This window comes from Colletotrichum costaricense, assembly GCF_030867565.1.
Source record: "Colletotrichum costaricense strain IMI 309622 chromosome Unknown Scaffold_6.1, whole genome shotgun sequence".
In the NCBI taxonomy this organism is placed as follows: Eukaryota; Fungi; Ascomycota; class Sordariomycetes; order Glomerellales; family Glomerellaceae; genus Colletotrichum; species Colletotrichum costaricense.
The window spans coordinates 425,350-447,046 of record NW_026848235.1 but is presented as its reverse complement, the minus strand read 5'-3'; the positions used below and the strand labels follow the sequence as shown (position 1 = coordinate 447,046).

Genomic DNA, 21,697 nt, shown 5'->3' with positions numbered 1-21,697 from the left:
GTGGAAAATTCATCGATAGAGAAAAAGGGGCACTGGGGTGGCTCAAAGAACTGGGACCGTCCTGTAGCAAAATCCTCCGCCGCATTGGCATCTCATGTCAAGGGGTTCATGCGCTGCCATCTGACAAGTTGAACGCACAGAAATGGCGTTCGTGCTGGCGCAAGGGAGCGGCCCGAAGAACTCATGCACAAAGGCAAAAGGGGCCTGGTAAGCGGGCAAACTTTTGCAAAAGCCTTACTGGGGGCAGCAGGCAGGCAAGTAAGACTAGAAGGGATTCCATTCCCATTTGATGTTTCCTCCACTTTCTCGTGTCCGAGGCTCCGTCGTCTTTGAACATTCCCCCCCATTCTTTGCGCCCGGCTAACCCGGCCACGCCGTCGTCTCGCACCGGAAGCCAGATGACGAGGTTTTGCAGCGCCTCCCGTGCCACCTAGGCACCTTAGAGAGTCGAGCTAGACTACCTTGGCGAACTGCCGGCAGCCCACCACGCGGCCAGTTGCAGCCATTGATACCGTAGCAAAGGCCCTGCAGGGTGAGATTGACGGGCCATTTCGAAAACCCCTCCAACGGCTTCAACGCTCTTTGATCACGTTGGTTCCGTTGAGACTTCACTCGTGACTCGCGAACATGGCCGGTGGTGTGCAGCGCAGGGTGCCAAAGAGGAGAATGCCCTTCCTCGACCGAGGAGAAAACCGCCGGACCACACGGCATGGTCCCATTCCCTGTGGAGTCGAGAAACGGGGCCCTTCGGTCACTTCGCCCTCAATGCAACGGCACCAAGTAGCCCAGCCCGTTGCTTACAGTGCATAGCGAAGATGGTGCCTGGCATTGACCCTTTAAATTTGGGTTGGATGTGGTGGATCGCGGCTAGCTGTGCCCGAGGGATGCGTTCATCGCCCTCATCGGTCTACGGGTTGGTTGCTGACGATTGAGAATTGCCTTGGTCTACGTCGGACTATTTGAAGTGGCTGATACCCGCACACTACTGCCTAATCTCTTGAGAGGGCTTTCGCGATGGTGTCGTCTCGTTTACCCAGCCCTCGGCCCTCAAGATGAGGTTTTCAATCGCCAGCATCATCGCCCTAATTACCCCGCTGACGCTCGCTGCCGACTCCCTTGAGTACAAGGCAACACCAGCGGGACAGGTTATCAAAGATGGTGTCAAGCTGAGGATACTTCCTGTGGGTGATTCTATCACTGTGGGATATCTGAGCAGCGATGGAAATGGCTACAGGCTCAAACTTGATGAGGACCTCTCTGGTATGTTAACTCACCGCACATGAGAAGCTCAATCATGAACTCCACCACAACCAGGCGAACTGGGAAGGCCTCATATCTGACAACCATCACAGCCAACGAAGTTGTTTTCGCCGGTACAGTCTACGGTGGAAATATGAGCGATGGATACTATGTTCGTCAACAGAATAGGTCCTATTTCCACATTCCCAATTCTGACAAGTTGCAGGCTGCTTGGTCTGGGAAAACGATCAAGTACATCGCCGACAACGTAGGCCCATCCCTGGTACAAAGACCCAACATAATTCTCCTCCACGCCGGCACCAACGACATGAACCCAAACCCGGCAGTCTCCACCGAAGGCAACGACCCGGCGGCCGCCGCCGAGCGACTGGGCTCCCTCATCGACCAGATGATCACCGCGTGCCCCGACGCCACCATCCTCGTCGCCCAAATCGTCGACACATGCAGCGCCGAACAGGAAGCCGCGACGGTCGCGTACCAGAAACTCATCCCGGGCATTGTCGAGCAGCGCAGAAACGCCAGCCACCACGTCCTGGCTGTGGACTTTGCGGCTTTGGGGACCGGCATTCTGAGAGACGATTGCATTCATCCGACGGATGAGGGTTACCGTACGATGGGTGACAACTGGTACGACTTTATTGCGCAGATTCCCAAGGACTGGGTCACTCAGCCGATAGGCGATGACCCTGATCGATCGAAGGATGAGGCCGCGCGCGCGAGCAAGAGTGTGTCGACCAGCGGCGCTATGGGCTTGTCTTCCCAAAGCTGGGTAATGGTTCTAATGATGCAGTTAATTATAACCGTCAGTATAATGTGTCAATGAATTAAAGTAATATGATAGTCATGAATAAGCGATTCAGTTAAACCAAGCCATATAATAAAGGCAAGTTCGAATCCTGTGAGACTACAGCATAAAGGAAAATTTCCAGTCCCTGGCTCAGATTGTTTTACTAAACGGAGCTGTGGGACTCGAGGACAATGGACTCGAAAGTAAGGTACATAATATATGACATTTAGGTGAGGTACCCTTAGATTCAGCCAACGACGTACTTGTGTCACAAGAATTCCAAGCAAAGCAAGTGCGAAGCGAAGCATTCGAGAATGAGCTCTTTTGGCGCTATGCAGTATCGTGCATCTTTTTACATGGGTGCAGTAACTACCAGGCTCATGATTGAATCAAACAGAGTCACCAAACAAAGAAAAGTTGTCGATTTGGTTAACCTCACTATTTTCGCACCGGCGCCTTCATCGTGGTCATAACCTTGAAGTCTGTCGCATAGATCCTGCCGGATTTTTATGCACCCAACCCGCGTAAAGACTGATGTAAGCCAGGATATATCATACACCGCGCCCAATGGGAAGTAAAATAGGCAAGCTCCATACCTAAGGTAGGATTAATCGCTCTCGAGATCACTACCGATAGACCCGATCGTCCAGTTGCTTTCTCACCCTTCCTCATCTCCGCGACTGCCTTTAGCTTCAACCAATCTTAGGTGCGTGTCTTTACGATTGGCTGGTGGACCAGTCCAGCCAGGCATAGACCGTCATCATGGAAAGCTTGACCCCGCGACTGCACGTCTATAGATGGAAGTTCTGATGGTCTGTCATCCTTGCGGGCTTGACTAAGAGTGGATGAATTATCGTGATGAATGCGGGGTTTCTCACCGTGCCCTGACTGATGGTGGTGTACATGCTTCGCAGGAGGAACCGTAGACCCCTCACTTAGACAACTTCATGACGTTCGGCCATCTTGACTCCGCTGAAGATTATAAAACGAGGGGAAACCCGCGCGGTTTGTGAAACAGATAATGCCTAAGCCTTCTGATTGAAAGAATCGCATTTCAACTCAACGTGTGATCAAGAGAAATCATCCATTCAATATAAACCAGTGCGAGATGTCGAACAGACAAGATCACGGGCTAAAGGAACACGGTCTGTCGGACGACGCCGTTGAAGCCGGTCATGACTTCATACACGACGCAGAGGTAGAGGAAGAGAGAGTAGGCCTCCAGTTCGGACTGGCAGCAATGCCCTTTGGCTAAATGATCTTTAGAGACACAGTGGAGACCAGAACACAATGCCGTCCGTGGCTTCGCAACAGAAGAAAGGAGTGAGCCTCGAGGGGATGCAGCAGAGTAATCCATTAGGAGAGGACAAGGCTGGAAAAAAGATGTGATCGCAACTGTTTATTGATGATGACATAGTCCTAACGGCAGGAACTTCTGCGCGCGGCGTTTGCAAACAATTAAATTGTACTTAGGGTCTTGGAGAATGAAAACTGATTCAAGAATCAAGTGCTCAGTGATACAAGTTCGAACCCTTGCATCTTGATGGAGCAGCCTGTACTGATGTTCCAAGGATATGTCCAACATTAACCATGTGATCTACTCTACGCGTACGACGCAACCGTTCTTAGGAAGTTGAGCCTGAGAAATGAACTTTCCTGGATGTGCAATATATCACTTGCCTCGGTTTATTGTTGGAGTTCCCCAAGGATGGACTGTTGCACTTTGACGCTGATACTGTAGCCAAGCTGACTACTGGGGTGGCCAAGACATATTCCACAATCGGCCCAGCCCCGTTGCGCCATGGCTCAGGCCGACTTCGGACATTTATCATCAATCAGCCGTAAACACCGCCGGCCCGGACCGGAGCTACCCCAACACACCACTGCCAACTGGATCTCGAACAGGCCCGGCGGTGTCAACCTCACATCACCCTTACCAAGCACCCGTCAACCTCACAGCATCCGAGACACGACGATATGACGACTCCCGCGCAACACTTCGTTGTCCTCGGTGCCGGCGTCATCGGTCTCACTACCGCACTGACCATCAGAGCCGAATTTCCATCCGTGAAGATCACGATCCTAGCAGAGTACTTCCCCGGCGACTACAACATCAACTACTGCTCGCCGTGGGCCGGAGGTAATTGGTGCTCCTCGGCCAACGATAATGGTCTTCTCGAATCTTTCGACCGTGTCGCATTTGAGCGATTTAGGAAAATTGCAAAGAGCGCACCGGAAGCGGGAATTAAAAGTTCGCCGCTGCGAATGATCTTCGACCAAAAGATCGAGGATGCAGGCATTCTTAGTGTGGAAACTGGCAAGCTGTGGTACGATGACTTGGTTGGGGGCACTGTGCCACTTCGTACGGACGAATTGCCCGACAAAGCCGTGTTTGGACTTGATGTACCTAATACCTTTGTGATCAACACTCAAATCTACTTGCAATGGTAAGTTACACATTCTTTCACTCATATCTTGTGATACGCAGATAGCCTGACTAGGTATAATAGGCTTCTTGAGCAATGCAGACAGAGCAAAGTCATTCTGGTCCGTCAAAAGATTGGTCACATTAATGAGGCTCGCATCTCTTCAGATGTCACCACGGTCTTCAACTGTACAGGCTTAGGGTCCTACTTCCTTGGTGGAGTGGAAGACAAGTCCATGTATCCGACTCGAGGGCAAACCATCTTGGTCGAGCAGCCGATTGAGCCCCTCAAGAGGATGTACTTCCGTTCACCTCGAAGAGTAGACAACGACACCACCTACATCTTCCAGAGGCCTCTAGCAGGCGGCATTGTTCTAGGCGGATGTCGTCAAGACGGAAATTGGGACAAGGAGGTCGATCCCGAGTTGACAAAGACTATCCTCCAGCGTTGTTGCGCGTTGGCCCCAGAGCTGGGGAAGCCCGGAGACTTGAAGATCATCAAGCACGGTGTCGGGCTGAGACCGAATCGTAAAGGCGGACCAAGAATCGAGGTTGAGAAGAGAGATGAGGGGCTGGTCGTACATAATTACGGAGCATCTGGGGCGGGATATCAGGCATCTTGGTGAGTTGACACGAAGATACAGTGTGTTATGATGTCGCTTTGCTAACGTGAACGTAGGGGAATGGCAGCACATGCGGTGAAGCTTGCAAAATTGCAACTGACAAGTCAGACACCCTCGTCGAAGCTTTAGTTCAAGATGACATATTCTCAATCGTTACGAATATGGCGTTAACAAAATCTCCAATTCATACAACAGGATTTTATTATCATTTATGGCATTAGGTACTAATAACTGCCATTTCCAGCATGAAGCCCAGGGCATTTAAACGCTGGGCCACTTGTAGTTCAACCATTTCTCGAGTGTACCGTTCCAAGAACCGCTTCCAAGCTGCACATGGACCCAAGCATCGACGAACTGCTTCCATACAATATCCCTCGAAACCGCATATCCAAGCTCCTCGAAGTTGAATGGTGCGTCAGAGTTGGCAATACAAAGCTCGCCCTCATGCAGCTTGACCTGCAACTCAACTTCAATCAGGTCAGAAATCATGGCATCAGCAGTGCCGTCTAGCACAGCCTGGTACACCGCATTGTTATCCTCCACCATGACAATTGTTGCAGACTTGAGGTTCGCCCTGTCAAACGCCTCATTGGTTCCGCCAGGGTTGACGGCAACCTTGACGCCGGCCTGATCGAGCGATGCGAGGTCGGTGTACTTGGCTGCATCGGCGCAACGGATGCAGGCTGTCTTGCCGACTCTCTGGATCGCCGTGGAGAAGAAGGCAGTTTTAGCTCTTGCAAGAGTCAGGCTGACGCCACCCATGGCAATGTCGAATTTACCAGCGGACAAGTCGCTCGTGATGTTTGCCCATTTCGTCGCGACGAGGCGGGGAGGCTTAGGCAGGCCAAGGGCGTTGGACAGGGACTGTGCGGCATCGATGTCGGCGCCGATGTAGGTTGTGTTGATTGCTGTAGTGTTTGGCAGGGTCGTTTGGTTCGTGACGAGGTACGTGAAAGGCTTGTAGTCCCCACTTGTGCCGACGTTTATGTATCCGCGAGCAAGGATGGTGTCAAGGACAGACGTAACATTGGCATACGATAGAAGTGGTGTTGTTTCGCCAAGTTGAGCTTGAGCGTAGGCGCTCAACATGGAAGCGCCGAGAAGCGCTGATGCCCAAACGTTCACCATTGCGACTGAGGATCAAGCGGGCTGAAATATTCAATAATGGGCGTGACTGAACATCAGACGCAACAGCGAATAGCCACAACTTTTATTGTCATCGTCCAGGGCCGATCCCGGGGCCCCGCAAGCTCATTTCGGAAATCGGAATAGAGTCTTATCATCGGCTTTGAGTGTAAATTGCGATAGCGATAGCGAGTAATTTGCTATTGGTCAATTGGACCTCTCATGTCCCGCCAAGTCCCAGCTAGTCGAGCAGCTTGCGCAATTTGATTGTGTTTGAGTAAGGTAAAGACTTGTGTAATATTCTGCCGCGGCCTTTTAGTCTCCTTGCAGAGAACATTGTTCTGCTGCTAGGCGGGGTTGGCACCGTGGACCTAGGATTATCTTGAATGCATCAACGCGTCGGCATATGGCGGGCCCACCTGTTAACCAGGGCTCCCCACGTTGTCGGGTTTCCTCAATGTTACAAGTAGATTCCTTAGATGCGACCGCCTCTTGACAGGAAACCCGATAGCCTCAGCTGAATTCCGTGGATTCTTGTTTCCTACAATAAAAAACAACATTCCGACAGAGTGAAGAATGGCAACACTTCAGCCTCAAGAGTTCCATCTCTTCCCTGAGCTCCCTCTAGAGCTTCGCCGAGCAATTTGGAATGAATGTCTACCTCACGTCCGCATTGTCGAGATAAACAAACCTTATAAGGGAGGGTCTATTTACAATGGATTGATGTCGAAAAATGACGGAACTGAGGAGTGCACACATCAAATGACGTACAAGCTCAATTCTATCCCTCCAGTCATCGCGGCCGTCTGTCGTGAATCTAGACAAGTTGCGGGGTTCCCAGTCCCGCGAGATGAGAAATGGCAAGCAAAGACTGTCGCAAACAGAGAACTCGTTGACTTGTGGTTCGATCGTTCCCCGGGTAGAAATGTCATATTCCTTGATTGGGATTCAGGTTGTGGTCGGTATTGGTCAGCTCGTCCTCCCATGGGGCCCTTCAAATATCTATCCCCCGTCGCGGACTACGCCCAAACGGTATGCGTCACAGGAGAAATTCTACATACACTCTTCCCACCTTTGAGCGACCAGGAGAATTTCCGCACTCTTTGGAGCATCGAAACTTTCTTAGTTTGTCAGAAGATAGTTGCCATTCACGCTAAGATCAATGCTGCAACACAATCTGGACTCTGGGGGTTCAACGGTGAGGAGCGCATCGGTAAGATTGCACAAGCTCATTTGATTTTGTTTGCGAAGACTAATCCGGAACTGCAGTCTTAGTTCCTGTGGGAAATCGTAAACAGATAGAGGATTACGCGAACTTCGACAGTATCTTTGGCTCCAAAGAATATGGCGAGACCAAAGACTTCTTCCAGAGGCTTGATGGGGACCCGACGCAGGGGTCAATGCAGCAAGAGCTTCTCACTACCTGGAAAGCGAGGTTTTTGCTGGGACGCTGGCATGATCAACAAGCTGAACTCGGCTTGCAAAAAGTGGAAGACTGGAATGTGACGCCAGTCCCTGGGCTGTTCGGAGTAGTTGACAGCGGATTGGAGAATTGGAAGCTGAAGGAACAAAGCGAATGGGCAAAGATGACTCTTCCGTCAGTACCAAGAATCCAATGGGTGTACATGTTTCGCCTATGCGTGAACGATTGCTATGTCAAGAGATCAGACAATTTGAGATAGTACCTACGTAGTACAATCTTTCATATTCTACTAATTTCACGAACACTAGCAATAGGAACAGCTCTTGTGAGATGTGTACGTTTTGGCATAAATTTGAGAGATCTGCTACGGGAGGAGATACATTTCTCAACAAGTTTTAGCTCGACATGAAGGTGCAAAGGCATGAAGCCAAATTCGAAGACATTGCTAGCAGGCATGGCCACCATGTAGCGTGTGTTTCTGCGCTTGCTAAAGTCATCTACCTACTACGTTCTTCGACATCAATTACAGTGTCTCCTTAGGTAGATCTATAGTGTGACCTCACTCTCCAACCTCATCTTGTGGTCGCATGCTAACCAGTGTCAAGCTATGTACCCAGCGCCTCTGTGATCCATACATAGTCTACGTTAACAGGTATGTACTTCAGTGCTACGAAGACTGTTTGCGTCGTACTGGCCAGGTTTGTTAACAGCATAATTTGAAGTATGAATAGATGCCGCCATATTGGTTCATAACGCCAATGCGACTGATGGTACAAGAATTCTGCGTAGTGTCTGTTGGTTGCAAACACCAGATCCCGCCCCCTGTCTATGGTCCCATGTCACACTTTCCACTCTCGTTGATTGGACAAGTCCTGGGGCTGTTGCTCTGTTGGTTCTTCGATGGACATGGAACCTGGCCATTACCTTCCAAAAACTGCTTAAATCATGCATTTCGGGTGCTTGAAGGATTTATCCTATTAGTTCAGGTAGGCAGACGGAGCCGCCGAGAGTATTGAGTGGATAGCTTTGAAGCAAACATCGGTAACAAAGCAAGGTGGAACATCTCACCCAAGTGGGGCAATACATCTAGGATTGATCACGCTTTACCCGCATCCCCTTTCTCTCGTTGCTCTTCGGATCGTTTACTCGACATTTCGTCGAACCCCTCAGCTCAAGCATGTACGCATCAGCTAAAGAGGAGAGAATGCAGGCGACAGATCTCTCTGCCATGATGGGTGCCACTCCTGCGAATGAGATCGCGTCAACCACAGACATGAACAAAAACGTAAGTAGTTCGTTTTACTCCATGCAAAGACATCAAAGCTGGATTGAGTATCTACACCGAGCATGCGTAGGATCAAATTGATAGCTATAGCCGTACTGACGCAATGATACAGGTCAAAGACATTGCAGTCGATGAGGACCAAGACTCCCAAGCAAACAAAGAGGGGTAGATTCCACAACTGAACTTCAAGAAGTGCAGACATAAGCCCCCATCTTATACAGGCAACTGACTGTAGTAAATCTGATATCTACAGTACCCAGGCATCTTCCACAAAGTCTCTGAGCGAGAGCATCACGGAGTATCGTCGCATTCACGGTCGAACCTTTTCCCAAAAGACAGACTACTGGGGCCCCAATGATGAGACGCAAAATGAAGCATTGGACATTGCGTAAGTACAATCGATTACACAGTTGGACGCCCATGAGACAACCGCGGCTAATTTCAGTGTCTTTGCTGTGGAGTCATTATTGGGAGACTTTGTTTTTCGATGACCGACTGTTCCTAGCACCCCTCAGTCGTAGCCCACAAGTGAGTTGATCAACCTGATGCGCACGACCAGTGGTATGGTTTTAAGAAGATGAATAGAAAGTTCTTGATGTCGGAACTGGCACGGGCATCTGGGCCATGTGAGTATCCCAGTCGGGGTTGAACAAATCATGCAGCAGACCTTGCTAATAACCCGCCGCACCTAGCGATTTTGCCGACGAATTCCCATCTGCTGAGGTCATTGGTGTAGATATTTCACCCATCCAGCCCCCGTGGGTTCCTCCGAACTGCAAGTTCTACTTTGATGACGTTGAGCAGCCATGGACGTGGTCCAAGGACTTTGACCTCATCCACATTCGCCATCTCGAAGCAAGCATCGAGAACTGGCCGGCGCTGTATAAGCAAGCTTTCGACCATCTGGTTCCTGGAGGCTTTATTGAGGTCAAGGAATTCGATATCACAACACGATCTCAGTTTTTTGGTGATTGTATTCCCGAAGATCACATTTTTCATCAATGGGCCAAAGTCATGTTTGAGGCGACTGATAAGCTTGGCAAGACGCTGGCCCAAACCCAGAATCACAGCATTGCCAGAGCTCTTGACGCAATTGGCTACGTTGACATAGTGGAAAAGAGATTCTCTATTCCCATTGGTGCTTGGCCTAAGGATCCGAAGCTGAAGGAAGTTGGGCAGTGCAACTTGCTCTATAATGACCAGTCACTTGAGGGATTTGCTCTATTCTTGCTCAAGGAGGTCCTGGGATGGGCGTATCCCAGGATCGTCGTCTTTGTAGCTGAGATGCGTCAAGCTCTTAGAGACCCCAGTCTGCAGGCCTTCTTCCACCTGTAAGTCCTCATTGCGAGAATGACCCCCATATCTGGTTTGAATTAGAGAGAGCTAACACAAGCCTTAGTCATCTTGTCTACGCACGTAGACCTGATGAGGTGGAACAAATACAGACTGAACTAGAGGAAATGGATTGGATGAAGGTTGAGAATCTGGTTTCATTGCGAAAGACCTACGATGAAAGATCATAAAGGGAGAAAGTCGAAATTTTCGAAATAATACGAGGGTTAAGTGCGTAGTGGCTTGTAATTCTGTATCAATAAATAAATCAGCTAGAGGAATGGATGGACAGTGCAATTACGAAAGCATTCAGTTCTCCACCCTAGACACTGCAATTCAGAACCCTCGACAAATTACATACACACTCTTGGAGCAGTTTTGGATGCTGATACATAACATTCACTCCATGCGGCCAAGAGGACTTTACGGTAGTCTCCCGTCCAAATACCTTACTTTAATAGTCCAGTGATGTGTAGTACTCGCACCTAGCACCAGTCTGAAGAGATGAAATATGCGACACAGAAGTCATATACAAACCCTATCAACTTGTTCGCAAGACGAGAGTCGATATCGTTAACAAGGAGAAGCCTCTAAGTCCACACCCCACCTGCAATGCGACTTCAGTTGCAAAAGCTCACGATACCTTCACATACGACCATACCCATTGGAGAATTCGGGATCCCGTCCGCTCTCCCATAGACAAGCCGATGAGGGCCCGATCAGTAGTTGGGTCGGTGACGACCAGCGAATACCGGGTGTTGTATGTTTTTCGAGATCTTTTTGCTAAAATATAGATCGTGGTGGATCGGAATGGGTCTTGAGACGTTCCATCTCAGTACCCCCGCCTTGGCTGGCCCTCTATCAATCCTTATCAATTATACCACTCTACCTCAGTACGTCATATCTTCAGTGCAATTCTCCAGAGTTCACGTGATGAATAAGGATGAATGCCGCATTCATCTCTTCTCGACCACACACTACATTCACCGACCCCTGAGACCTATCGCGACAAGGTCCTCGAAGGCGGATAACGTGCTACCGGGATAGATGGATCTTAAAAAGCAGGTTGACAAAATTGTTTTTGATCCCTTTCTGCGTACATGCGTTGGCCTCTCTGAACGTTGCGTTGGCAAGAACATCGTCAATTGTCAAGTCAAGGTCTGGGTATAAGCCGTACAACTCAAAGCGCTGCATCTGTGAAGCAGCATCGAGCGAATGGCTCTGGCATCTCCATGACCCACAACTTAAGTCGCCGAAAGGACTTTTATCGCAAAATATGTGCCCGCGATGGCGATCATGAAACCGAGCTCACTGTCGTACGGTACATGGAAGAACTAAACAAAATCGTCATCGTCTCCTGTATACAGTCATCCTGTTTCTAGGAAAAAAATTCGACTGGGCGGGAAGGTTATCCGAGTGCTCAATCTGTTCGAAGGGTGTAGAATAGCCACACGAGATCTTCGGGCGGTTTCCTGACACAACCACACAGTACACAAAGAAAAACAACACGCGAGTGAAGGAGGTTGGCTTTTTTTTCTCGAAACAATTCACAGAGGAGCTCCCGTGAAGGATATCAACAAACTTCCCTCATGCTGAGCTCCATGGGTGTTCTTCAGACTAGAAACAAGTCTCTGTCTCACGCTCATTGGGGGGTGGCACTACCTTAAGAACAAATACGGATATGCGACGGATAATGTCATTTCTTATGATGTTGTTTTGGGTAACGGAACACAGGTCGTTGCCTCCAAGTAGTCGAATCCTGACCTATTCTGGGCGCTCAAAGGCGGCGGGCGCCTTGAACTTTGGCATCGTCACTAGGTTTCTTGTGCAAGCTTACAAGATCCCACAGATCAGCTCCACGATTCAGAGTTTCTCAGAAGACCAGATGGAGCAATTCATCGAGGCGTCATGTCACTTGGCATCGAACGATGATCCTTCCATCGGCGCTGGGGCAGTTATCACCATCTCTTACAACACGACGACCAAGTCAGCATCGGGCTCATGGCTATTAACATTTCAAGAGCACAGTATTTTCACGGAACCATGCGTCCAGATGCTAAGCGCCTGTACGACATCTACTTGGCTTGGAAAGAGTCCGTCTCCAAGTTGTCGGACGTCGAGGGGCTCTACCCTACGTTTGTCATGAACATTATGCCTAAGAGCGCGCAATCTGTGGCTAAGCATAATGGAATCAGAAATATTTGGGGCTTGGATGATAAGGAGTTCTTTGTCGGTACGTTACCCCTTTTGCTTCACATGCTTTTCCACGCACCACATTTACACGGTCATATTTGAGCAAACCTCTACTGGCTGGGCTCATCCCGAAGATGATATCCTAGGTACGTTTCTGGAATGATCTCTCACGTCGCCCCTAACAGTCGATTCATCTTCTCTAACCATTTTGAACTCATTCAGTCTCAGGATGGGCAGCTAAGTTCGGGGACTACCATCGCTCTGTGAACCACCAGAGCGGTTTGGCCAGTGACTTCATCTATATGGGTGATGCATCCGAGACTCAGAATCCCCGGCTTGGAATTCCCTTCAAGAATGTCGAGAAACTTAGACAGATCCGAGCAAAGTATGGTCCTGAGGGTGTCTTTACCATTCTTAATTGGGATGGATACAAGCTGGGACACTGAGTGTTAAGCCACGGCATGAGGAATTGATGCTAGGTCTTGTAAAATAAGTTTCGTTCTTTGTACATTCTAGAATAAAAGGGTGTTGACGGTGCTTTCGCTTGTTATGTCGCGTGTTCGGTGTCACACGGTGAACTCTTTAGGCGTTATTCACGAGAACTTCTACCTCGTCATCTGATGTTGCAATAAGAGGAATTAGTACTAAAAGCAATCATTGTAGGCCACACCTAAGCCAAGGGAAAACCAGTCAGTCAAGATGACTAAGTTGGATGGGCTTCATATCATTCCATCCGGCCATGTTACCATCATCCACTGATCTGATAAACATGGAAATTTCGCTACCCCGTAGACGAATCAGACATCACCTATATAAATTCTGAGCACGTAGCAAGGGAGTTGGTACCTGGGAAGAGTTCGAGATTGTTACTCTGGCATCCTAGGTGGATGATTCTCCAAACGTTGATTGCATTTGGGATCCCGTGCCTAAATGCAATAGCGTATGTGGTAGAGTGCCATAGAATATCAAGACATGAGGTCCACTTCTCTTACAGTAAATGCCAAGCCGGGACTTTCGATGAGGTTTGAGGTAATCATCCAGTCTTTGGTAGCAATACTGGCCAGTGCGAAAAGACAGCTATTGCTCATTTACCGCACGTAATTCTCTTCACATATGCGTCGCTCTTAAGCAGCCATACTGAGACTTCTGACACTTTGATATACCTCCATAGCCTAAGACATGGGTTAAAAACAGAGTCAAGGCCACCTCAGCAAGAACAGCGTCCAGTAAGCCATCGCGGCCGTCAGATCAGACAACATAAGCAAAGGTATGAGTGAGCGAGACAAAGGAAGCTCGGTCGCCTGGCTGACCATTTTGACCAACAGGCTGCGGCTGTGCCGTCACCTTGATCGGTGCAGCAAAGTTGCGTCCACTGTCAAAAGATACCGTCGAGGAGACATCGAGGATAGATGACGAATTAGTGCGCCACATGACACCAAGGAGGCCATTCGGACCAAAGTCGAAGGCAGGGCGCTGCGCATTAGGAGTCTGAATAACGGCCGGACCTGTGAATCTTTCACCTGCGGTATCTATGATATAAAACTCCAGCGTGAAGTCGCGTGGAACCATAAGCGCGAAACGACCCGTTGAGGTAGGGTCTGCGGACACCCACGGCGTCGGATCACTAGGAAGACCAATGCCAGACTTCGCCAGCATCGGGCCGGTGCCGTTTGCCACGAAGTTGCCTCGGCTATCAGTCAAGGGAAATGTCTCCTATGTTACGCCCTTGTCATGGCGCTCGTACATCTCTGGGTGTCCTTTCGAGCCCTCCGCAGCCGAAGCCAGAGTGCTGTCGTGAACTACAATAGATCTGCCGGGGAATCCGCAGATTGGAGGCGGGTCTGGAATCTGATAGTCCAGGCAAACGTCCATGGGACCGGGGATTTGATTGAAAGCAGCCCAGGTCTTGCCACCGTCTGAGCTGGCAGACACAGCTGCTGGGTATTCCTAAGATGATGCACCATTTGCGTACACCTTGCCCGTAGCCACGTCGACCCGCAGCTTTGTCGCACCTTGCATATGAAGCGCTGTCACAGATGGAACACTCCACGTTTTGCCTCCGTCAATGGACTTGGACAACTGGAGATGAGCGGCAATATTATCTTCCAAGTCGGAGAAGACCTGGTTGTTGAGGAGATAAAACGTCCCATTCGCGTCGACAAAGACCTGTGGCTCGCCGCACTTCGGGGTGGCACCTAAGGGGAAATCCACTGTGACGTTATTCCAGGTGGTTCCGCGGTCGAGCGTATAGGTCAGAAAGCAACCCCCAACGGGCTCAAGTTCAGGTAGAGGATAGAAGCGTGTCGACACGAAGACACTATTGTCGGGGTTTGTGGGGTTGATGGCGACGACCGGCTGGCCCTCACGGGAGGCGGTGCTTCTAGTCATGTTCATCTCGTGGATTGACAGCGCCCGCGGTTCGAGGAGTCGTAAACTGCTACTGCGAACCGCTGAATTGGTGCCAAGGCTGCCAAAAGCAAAGGCCTGCAACGGAGTAGATAGAACTGAAAGTCCAATCAAAGTCTGGCCGAACAGGAGGAACATTCGAAGAAGACGATTGGTTCGACATCCTCGCAGCGTGCTGGTTCTAGGCCAATGACTGCCTGGGGACATGGTTGTTCGAGCCATGACGATGTCGCCTGAAAGGGTGGAAAAAATTGAAAGCGAAGAAAGCTTTGATTTTGCTTTTCGAGAAAACAAAGCTGCGAGCGAATGCTTCGAGGAAGTGTATCGAACGTGGCTCATGAGAAACCTGTTTGCCTTGGAGAGGGAGTATTTGTACTACATCGATATATTATACGTTCCAGTTTATGTCGATGTTAATTTGTATGGTGCTTGATTTGGGTGCGTGCCTCTCACAACATACCTTACAGTTTCAATCTCGCATTTCGCATTTCGCATCTCGCATTCCGCACTTGGCATTGTAATTCCTGCCAAGCCAAGCTCGACTTTGCCACGTCCGCCTCCAATACGGTAGTTTGCATAGGCCTGCAGAGGCGATGCTAGTGTTGGTATCCCTATCACAGGGATATTGGTTGATTGGTTCGAACCGTGGGTTGACGAAGTAGGTCAATTGACTATATAATCTGCTGCGTAGGTGTAAAAGGGAGGTTCCAACCGTAGGTTGGGCAGGCTGCGATAATCGGAAGTAGGGCCCGTAATTGGCCCCTGCGCGGTCTGCCGTACGTCGAGGTCGAATTGGACTTCCAATCCGACAGCTAGGCTGTTAGAGTGACCATAAGAAAACGACGGGGATGATTTCGCAAATCACCTAGAGGATGGAATTTCTACTGAAACTAGGTATTTTTGGCCTGTAATTACCGGACCAGCTGTAGTCTTCCGGACCAAACGCCGGCAAGGCGCCGGCCGCCATAAGTGAGACTGGTCGGCCCTGGACCAGCTGCCCAACTGAATACCCCCTCGACCCTCCGAGAGCCTTATTCGTTCGCTCCCACCTCGAAAGACAGCATTCGCCAGGCATGCATATGTCGAATATGAGCATGAAGGACCCAGAAACATAGAGAACAGCCGCCATCACACCATTTCTCTGACTACCTTACATAGGATCAAGGCGGTTGGCGACTGATTTTCGAATCAAATGGAACACCTCCGTTCAAGTATTTGGCTTGGACGGTCAAAGCGGTGAAGAAGAGAGGCTGCACACGGTGTGTTGGGTAGTATGTAGTCTTTGACATATCGCCATTCATCGAGTAAGACCTCTGAAAGATGCGGAGTGTTTATTAGTCTTCATTGCAACTCCACACCTCCCAGAATCCTCTACCACAATCATGGTTGATCGAAATTCTCCATGTTGTTCAAGAAGTTTTTATAATACTTAAATCACTATTGTGCAGTTGAGGATGGTCTGTTTGAGAGACTCACAACACTGCATGTTGCCAACACTGGACATAACACATCGCTCAGCCATGGCTTCCCGAAGATCAGCCCGTTTATTTCATCAAGAGGGCTTGCGTCTTACCAACACACCAGGCAATACCACGCTAGAGTGTCTTCCAATCGAGATCTTCCTTTTGATTGCCGAGATGATGGTACATGATGCCGAGACCTCTGCTCAGCCCCTGACCTGGAATGCGACTTATGATTCCCGGGACAAACGCCCTAAGCTCAAGCTCAACCGCCGCCAACGACGTCTCGCATTGCTACGCTTCAGAATGATCCGAGACGTATCCCAGATCAACAAGCTTTTCAGGCACGTTGTGTTGAAAGTCTTCCGACCAGACTTTGAAGTCTCCCACCGTGGCCGGGCAATCGCTCTCGCTGAAGTGCTACTAGATATCGATGCCTTTGCTTCATGCCACGCGGTCATCTACCAGCGATCAAGACTAGGTGTTGCCTCTTTCATTGCACAATTGACCGAATTGCAGCCTGAGTTCCAGAACATTCATCTAAGGATGCGACCCCACTCCTTTGTGTATGCTTTTACTGGTGGACGCGGCTCCAGATACCGCAATCCCATGGCGGAACTTCTTGCGCTCAAAGACATCACTCTTGACGAGGACTGCAGGACCCCGGAATCTCTGCGACGCAACCGGCTTTACAGGATGTTGAACCCCATTCCACGCAACGCGAAGAGACTTCAAGTCATGGAGAAGTCTCTGGGACCCCAATTCTACCCACTCTGGATGCCGTACTTTAACCCGCGAGGCGTGCGTATGCTAGTAAACTTTTGCGACACACCGAAAACACAGTTCGAGCTAGTTTCTACCTCACGGGGCCTGCGAATACGAGGAGTGTAGCGAGGCTGGATAGCAAGACGCACCGTTGGCTTAGCGTTGAGTCAGAACGATGTACTAGATAGGGGTTTATGGATGTCTTCGATATTGGCTAGGGGCTACTCTATCGGAATGGGCGGTGGATTTTGAAGGTGTCAAATTAGCCCAGACACCTTAGAGACGCTGGCGGTGACCTTGGTCGGCTTTTAGCATTGGTACTACTACATATTCATTGAACCCAGACCTGACGTATGCTTGTCCATTAATCTGGGTTATCGTCTGGTCTTTTGCTGTTGTGTTTTCTTTAGTAGTCGCATTATTCTTACTTGGCCCGATTGTTATGGCTTAATCTCTGGTCGAACAGTTTTTCTCTTCTTGGTCAATGAACACCAAGATATGGGGGCATGCTTTCTTCGGGCTGGAAATGTCCTGGCAGTAAGTTAGGTTTACGTTCAATGAGATGCAGCAGATCAAAGCAAGATAAGTGTGGATGAGAGCTGTGAGTGCTCAGTTATATTCAAGATTGTATGTACTGTCCACCATCTTCCCGACATTTGAGGGGCCACCTTACTCAGAAGACAAAGTTCGCGGCCACACCCTTGACCAAGTTCTGGGCGAGAAGCTTATGGATAGCCAGGCCGGCGTGATAGTTGTCGGCCCAGATGCAATCACTGGAGCCGTAGCAGGTAGCATCCTTGGCGCCGTATTGCGCAAAGTTCTCGACAACGGTGTCGAACGAGGGCTTGGTGTCAAAGACGAGACCCTTGACGCCGCTGTTGGCGGACTTGAAGGTGGCGAGGCGGGTCTCGAGGGCGGCGTTGTACGAGGTGATGTCGGAGCGCAGGCGGGCCAGGTCGGTCTCGGACTGGCCGATCATGGCAGGAATCTGGTCAGAGAAGGCTGGCAGAGGTGTGTTAGGACCAAACAAGTTGAAGAGGAGGTTGGTTTCGGGATGTAACGTACGAGGCACGGAGAGCAGGACAAAGTTCTTCAGACCGTCATCGGCAAGAGTCTGAAGGAGCTCAAAGTAGCGGTCCATAATCTTGGTGACGGGTGCAGACACCTTATCCCAGAACGGCTCACCGACATCGTTGATGCCGATCCAGACAGCGACGAGGGCGTTGTTCTTGTTGACGACGCTTGACACGTACTGCTTGTACTGGTCGACCTGGTCGTCGACGCAGTACTGGGCATAAGTGTCGACGATATCCTTATCGGTGGTGGCGCCGGTCACGGCAAAGTCGTAGGTCAAGATGGTGGATGTGTTGAGAGTGCTTGTGAGATGGCCGACCCAGTTCAGACCGCTAGAGGTGGTCTGGCCGGGCAGGGAGGGGTTGCCGAGCGGGTTTCCGGCAGCCGGGAGGGTGCCGCCGGGCCAGAAGCCGACAGTGGAGTAAGAGTCGCCGCTACAGGGAGGGCATCCGAGTTAGATGGAGCTCTCTTCCTCTCTTATCATTCCGCAGTTATGGATGTACGGAACGGGTAGCATGCGGGTGACTTACAAGACAATCAGGTTCTTGGAACTGTTGGTCTGTCTCGGGAAGACGGCCGGGGTGGGACTGGCAAAGGACAGGGACAGGCCGGCTGCCAGGGAAAGGGCTTGGGTGAAGGACTTCATTTTGGGCCAGGGATTGTAACGTTATGTACCAGCAAAATATCAACAATGAGAAGGATAGTGAATGGGGAAAATGAGAAGCGAATGAGAGGTTGAGAAACCGTGCAGGGAACACCAACGAGAGACGGGACGACTGTGAATAGTACAGGTAAACAGTTCAGACGGCCGGCTCGCGTGGGACGCGTGGTGCTTTACATATTATACCAGCGGCTTGGCTCCCCCTTCCACCCGTTGACCAAGAGCAAGAGAGTTCGGCACCAAGGGGCTCTTGATCAAAAAGACTTCGTCACTCTGCGTTTGCAGTACATTGAATTCCCCATACTCGGCCAACGTGCCTTTCAATGCGATTGGTGGAACTCCCAGTTGAAGCTCGGGCCTGGGCGGTGCAAATTCCAAAAGGGGCGAGATTGCAGGCGCTCCGCTGGGGCACGCGGGGCCGAAGCGCGCCATCGGGCTCCTTTTTGTTGTTTGAACTCGACAGATGTTGCGGTTAGCCGCTGCATCTCGGTCTCTATTTGGTCTGCTGGTGCCGCTGACTTTTGTGGTCCGGATCTGGCAGGTTTCCTATTTAGACGAGTTGCTAGCTTGAGGTTGTTAAACTTCAAAAGGCTTTGGCACGAGTTGAAGAGACAGAACATATGCTCATCCCCGCGTTGGAGTCACCATCTTTAAGTTTCAATTTCAGCACATTAGTCCCCACAACGCTGAGCGAAGCTTCCTTCAGGCATCTGCATAACTCCAGATCAAAGTATGTGATGGAGATTCAATGTTCGCAACCTGATGAAGATAATGCAGTGGAAAAGTTTTGCATTTTGCGAAAAGCCTTGCACTTTTTATTTCGCTAAACTCCTGAACCCCATTGGTGTACGAAGAAAGGAAGATAGAGTGACTTCTACACCCTGCAACAGGGTTCCTCCGTAGTCATCTAGAACGCGGGGTTGGCATTCTCCAACAACTGCACAAAGTACTCTTGGAACCAAGTTCCGGCTTCCGGGGCCGGAATCACAGAGGATGCAGAGCTGCACTTCTCATCATAGCGAGCCGCAGTCGAATCGCTCGTACCATCAGCTTCACCGCCGGGCTTGACCCAGACAAAGGCGTCCAGTGTATCGATGCCAGTCTTGACGTTCGGTCTCGTGCCGAAGCCAGTCTCCTTGATGTTGCACCAGTCACCCCAAATCTGGCGTCCGGTCGGCTGCTTGCCGCTGCGGCCCTGGTCGACGAGATAGTTTGCCGGGTACCCAGCCTCCTTGAGGAACGGCGTCAACGCGGCATGGAACTTGGACTCGTCCCACTGCTTGTTGCTCTCTGCGTAGGCTGGGGCGCTCGTCAGGTTCCAGCCATTGTAGTTTGACACGTTTGTGACCAAGCCACGAACTGCCTTGGGAGAACCGGCCTTCTTGTATAGTTCGCTGTAAAGCTCGGCAGTAGGCTTCAGGTTCGCTTCCCAGCCCAACCATCCTGCATGGCCCGCATCCACGTAGATTGCGACGTTGTCGAGGTTGAGGGTCTTGAAGGCGTAGTCGGTGCCTTCCTTGTACGCATCGGCTGCGCCAGTGCACTTCGCCACGTTCATGTTGGTGATGAGATTGGCCAATCCATCGGGTTCTGCTCGTCATCAGCATACCATAGACGTAGAGCCCCAGATAACGTCCCAGGAACTTACCATAGACGAAGACTTGGCGAACATCCGAGTACTCCTTGGCGAGCGCGGCAATAGGATCGATGTACTCTTTCTTGTACTTCTCAACACCGCCGTCGGCAATCACGAGCTCGCCTGCGGAGGCCTTGGCAGAGCAGTCACGGTCCGGAAAGTTGTAGATGACATAGGTGCCAGCGTACGGCGGGTTGGCGCCCTCCTGGTTCAGCTTACGGATCTGCGCCAGAGTGCTGTTCATCAGACTAATCTTCTCGCGTGTATCACTGCGGTTATCAGCAGACGCTCGTAAAGTATGATGGCCCTAGGGCCTGGCTCAGAACACTAACAGCCATGCGAATGTGGGCACCTCGGCGACCTTGGCTGCCTTCGCTGCGAGATCTCCGGTGAGCTTAGGGACGGCGAGGTTCGTGATCTCATCTGTGTAGTAGGGGTTGGGGAAGAGTTGTCTGTCCGCCAGCGGGTTTCCTTCGTACGATGCGACGTCGCGCAGCTTGAGGGGAGTAGCCAGTGCCGCGGGCGCAAGCGCTGCAGCGAGCAAAAGGTGTGCGACAACCATCTTGAAATAATGAGCGTGGAAATGGGGGGAATGAGAAAAGAATGTAAGACCCAAATAAATGGTGCGTGATGAGCTATCGTACCGGCGACTTACAGCGAGATGGACATATCTCCCTTCTTATACATCACCAGCTATTGCGCCAAGCTGGGTACTTAATCTTCAACTCCGGAGTTTGTTATTGAATCGCGCCAGTAAAGCAAGGTCCAAGGGTTCCGAAAACGCATCGGTCCTTCATCTTAGAGGCGAATCCCCCAGATGTCGGGACGATCGCAGAGGTTCTCCGTGCCGAGCTTTCTGAGTTTCTGAGGTTACTTTTTCGGCCGTGTGAGATACACTGCGGCCGGGGCTCGCCCGGCGGGGATGATGCTTGGAACGCGGCCCAGTGCATTGGCGCCGAGCCGTTGAGACCTGGCGAGTTTTCTGGATTGGGCAAACTTTGGGGTTTGCTGCACAAAGCTGGACAGGCGGGCAGCCTAGGCTACGAAGATCGTACGGAGAGTTTGGCTCCGAAAGACCACGTGAAGTCGGCTCATCCTCCTCAACAGTCAGGGGTGCCGGCAATGCTGGCCGCTCATGTTCTCAAATCTCTCCAGTCTCCGCATGGTTCGGATGACAATATTCGACTAGGGAATTTACTGGATTCGAAAGGGTGAATTTGGGGGCCGCCAGATTGATTAAGG

At 50.6% G+C, this 21,697-nt stretch overlaps 11 protein-coding genes across 11 annotated transcripts; 7 read left to right on the top strand and 4 right to left on the bottom strand.

Annotated features, from left to right (window-relative positions):
- Positions 1 to 1,052: 1,052 nt before the first annotated feature.
- Positions 1,053 to 2,083, top strand: CCOS01_06370 (GDSL-like Lipase/Acylhydrolase; the record flags this gene model as incomplete). Its single annotated transcript, XM_060454539.1, has 2 exons — positions 1,053 to 1,260; positions 1,353 to 2,083. 2 exons carry the CDS (start codon positions 1,053 to 1,055, stop codon positions 2,081 to 2,083), a joined length of 939 nt encoding a protein of 312 aa, XP_060314239.1.
- A 1,072-nt stretch (positions 2,084 to 3,155) lies between these two features.
- On the top strand, positions 3,156 to 3,436 carry CCOS01_06369 (uncharacterized protein; the record flags this gene model as incomplete). Its single annotated transcript, XM_060454538.1, has 2 exons — positions 3,156 to 3,260; positions 3,314 to 3,436. 2 exons carry the CDS (start codon positions 3,156 to 3,158, stop codon positions 3,434 to 3,436), a joined length of 228 nt encoding a protein of 75 aa, XP_060314238.1.
- A 588-nt stretch (positions 3,437 to 4,024) lies between these two features.
- Positions 4,025 to 5,224, top strand: CCOS01_06368 (FAD dependent oxidoreductase; the record flags this gene model as incomplete). The annotated part of the gene is made up of 3 exons (XM_060454537.1): positions 4,025 to 4,494; positions 4,558 to 5,094; positions 5,152 to 5,224. The coding sequence occupies 3 exons, from the start codon at positions 4,025 to 4,027 to the stop codon at positions 5,222 to 5,224; spliced, it is 1,080 nt and encodes a 359-aa protein (XP_060314237.1).
- Positions 5,225 to 5,356: 132 nt separating this feature from the next.
- Positions 5,357 to 6,223, bottom strand: CCOS01_06367 (bacterial extracellular solute-binding protein, family 3; the record flags this gene model as incomplete). The annotated part of the gene is made up of 1 exon (XM_060454536.1): positions 5,357 to 6,223. One exon carries the CDS (start codon positions 6,221 to 6,223, stop codon positions 5,357 to 5,359), a length of 867 nt encoding a protein of 288 aa, XP_060314236.1.
- Positions 6,224 to 6,796: 573 nt separating this feature from the next.
- On the top strand, positions 6,797 to 7,902 carry CCOS01_06366 (uncharacterized protein; the record flags this gene model as incomplete). The annotated part of the gene is made up of 2 exons (XM_060454535.1): positions 6,797 to 7,433; positions 7,490 to 7,902. 2 exons carry the CDS (start codon positions 6,797 to 6,799, stop codon positions 7,900 to 7,902), a joined length of 1,050 nt encoding a protein of 349 aa, XP_060314235.1.
- Positions 7,903 to 8,874: 972 nt separating this feature from the next.
- CCOS01_06365 (UMTA) lies at positions 8,875 to 10,451 on the top strand (the record flags this gene model as incomplete). Its single annotated transcript, XM_060454534.1, has 5 exons — positions 8,875 to 8,928; positions 9,041 to 9,093; positions 9,182 to 9,316; positions 9,621 to 10,259; positions 10,328 to 10,451. The coding sequence occupies 5 exons, from the start codon at positions 8,875 to 8,877 to the stop codon at positions 10,449 to 10,451; spliced, it is 1,005 nt and encodes a 334-aa protein (XP_060314234.1).
- Positions 10,452 to 12,303: 1,852 nt separating this feature from the next.
- On the top strand, positions 12,304 to 12,899 carry CCOS01_06364 (FAD binding domain-containing protein; the record flags this gene model as incomplete). Its single annotated transcript, XM_060454533.1, has 2 exons — positions 12,304 to 12,493; positions 12,676 to 12,899. 2 exons carry the CDS (start codon positions 12,304 to 12,306, stop codon positions 12,897 to 12,899), a joined length of 414 nt encoding a protein of 137 aa, XP_060314233.1.
- An 802-nt stretch (positions 12,900 to 13,701) lies between these two features.
- CCOS01_06363 (uncharacterized protein) lies at positions 13,702 to 15,081 on the bottom strand (the record flags this gene model as incomplete). The annotated part of the gene is made up of 3 exons (XM_060454532.1): positions 13,702 to 14,143; positions 14,198 to 14,374; positions 14,426 to 15,081. 3 exons carry the CDS (start codon positions 15,079 to 15,081, stop codon positions 13,702 to 13,704), a joined length of 1,275 nt encoding a protein of 424 aa, XP_060314232.1.
- Positions 15,082 to 16,379: 1,298 nt separating this feature from the next.
- On the top strand, positions 16,380 to 17,210 carry CCOS01_06362 (uncharacterized protein; the record flags this gene model as incomplete). The annotated part of the gene is made up of 1 exon (XM_060454531.1): positions 16,380 to 17,210. One exon carries the CDS (start codon positions 16,380 to 16,382, stop codon positions 17,208 to 17,210), a length of 831 nt encoding a protein of 276 aa, XP_060314231.1.
- A 547-nt stretch (positions 17,211 to 17,757) lies between these two features.
- CCOS01_06361 (GDSL-like Lipase/Acylhydrolase) lies at positions 17,758 to 18,804 on the bottom strand (the record flags this gene model as incomplete). Its single annotated transcript, XM_060454530.1, has 2 exons — positions 17,758 to 18,592; positions 18,689 to 18,804. 2 exons carry the CDS (start codon positions 18,802 to 18,804, stop codon positions 17,758 to 17,760), a joined length of 951 nt encoding a protein of 316 aa, XP_060314230.1.
- Positions 18,805 to 19,726: 922 nt separating this feature from the next.
- CCOS01_06360 (glycosyl hydrolase family 6) lies at positions 19,727 to 21,017 on the bottom strand (the record flags this gene model as incomplete). The annotated part of the gene is made up of 3 exons (XM_060454529.1): positions 19,727 to 20,409; positions 20,468 to 20,724; positions 20,788 to 21,017. 3 exons carry the CDS (start codon positions 21,015 to 21,017, stop codon positions 19,727 to 19,729), a joined length of 1,170 nt encoding a protein of 389 aa, XP_060314229.1.
- Positions 21,018 to 21,697: the final 680 nt, after the last annotated feature.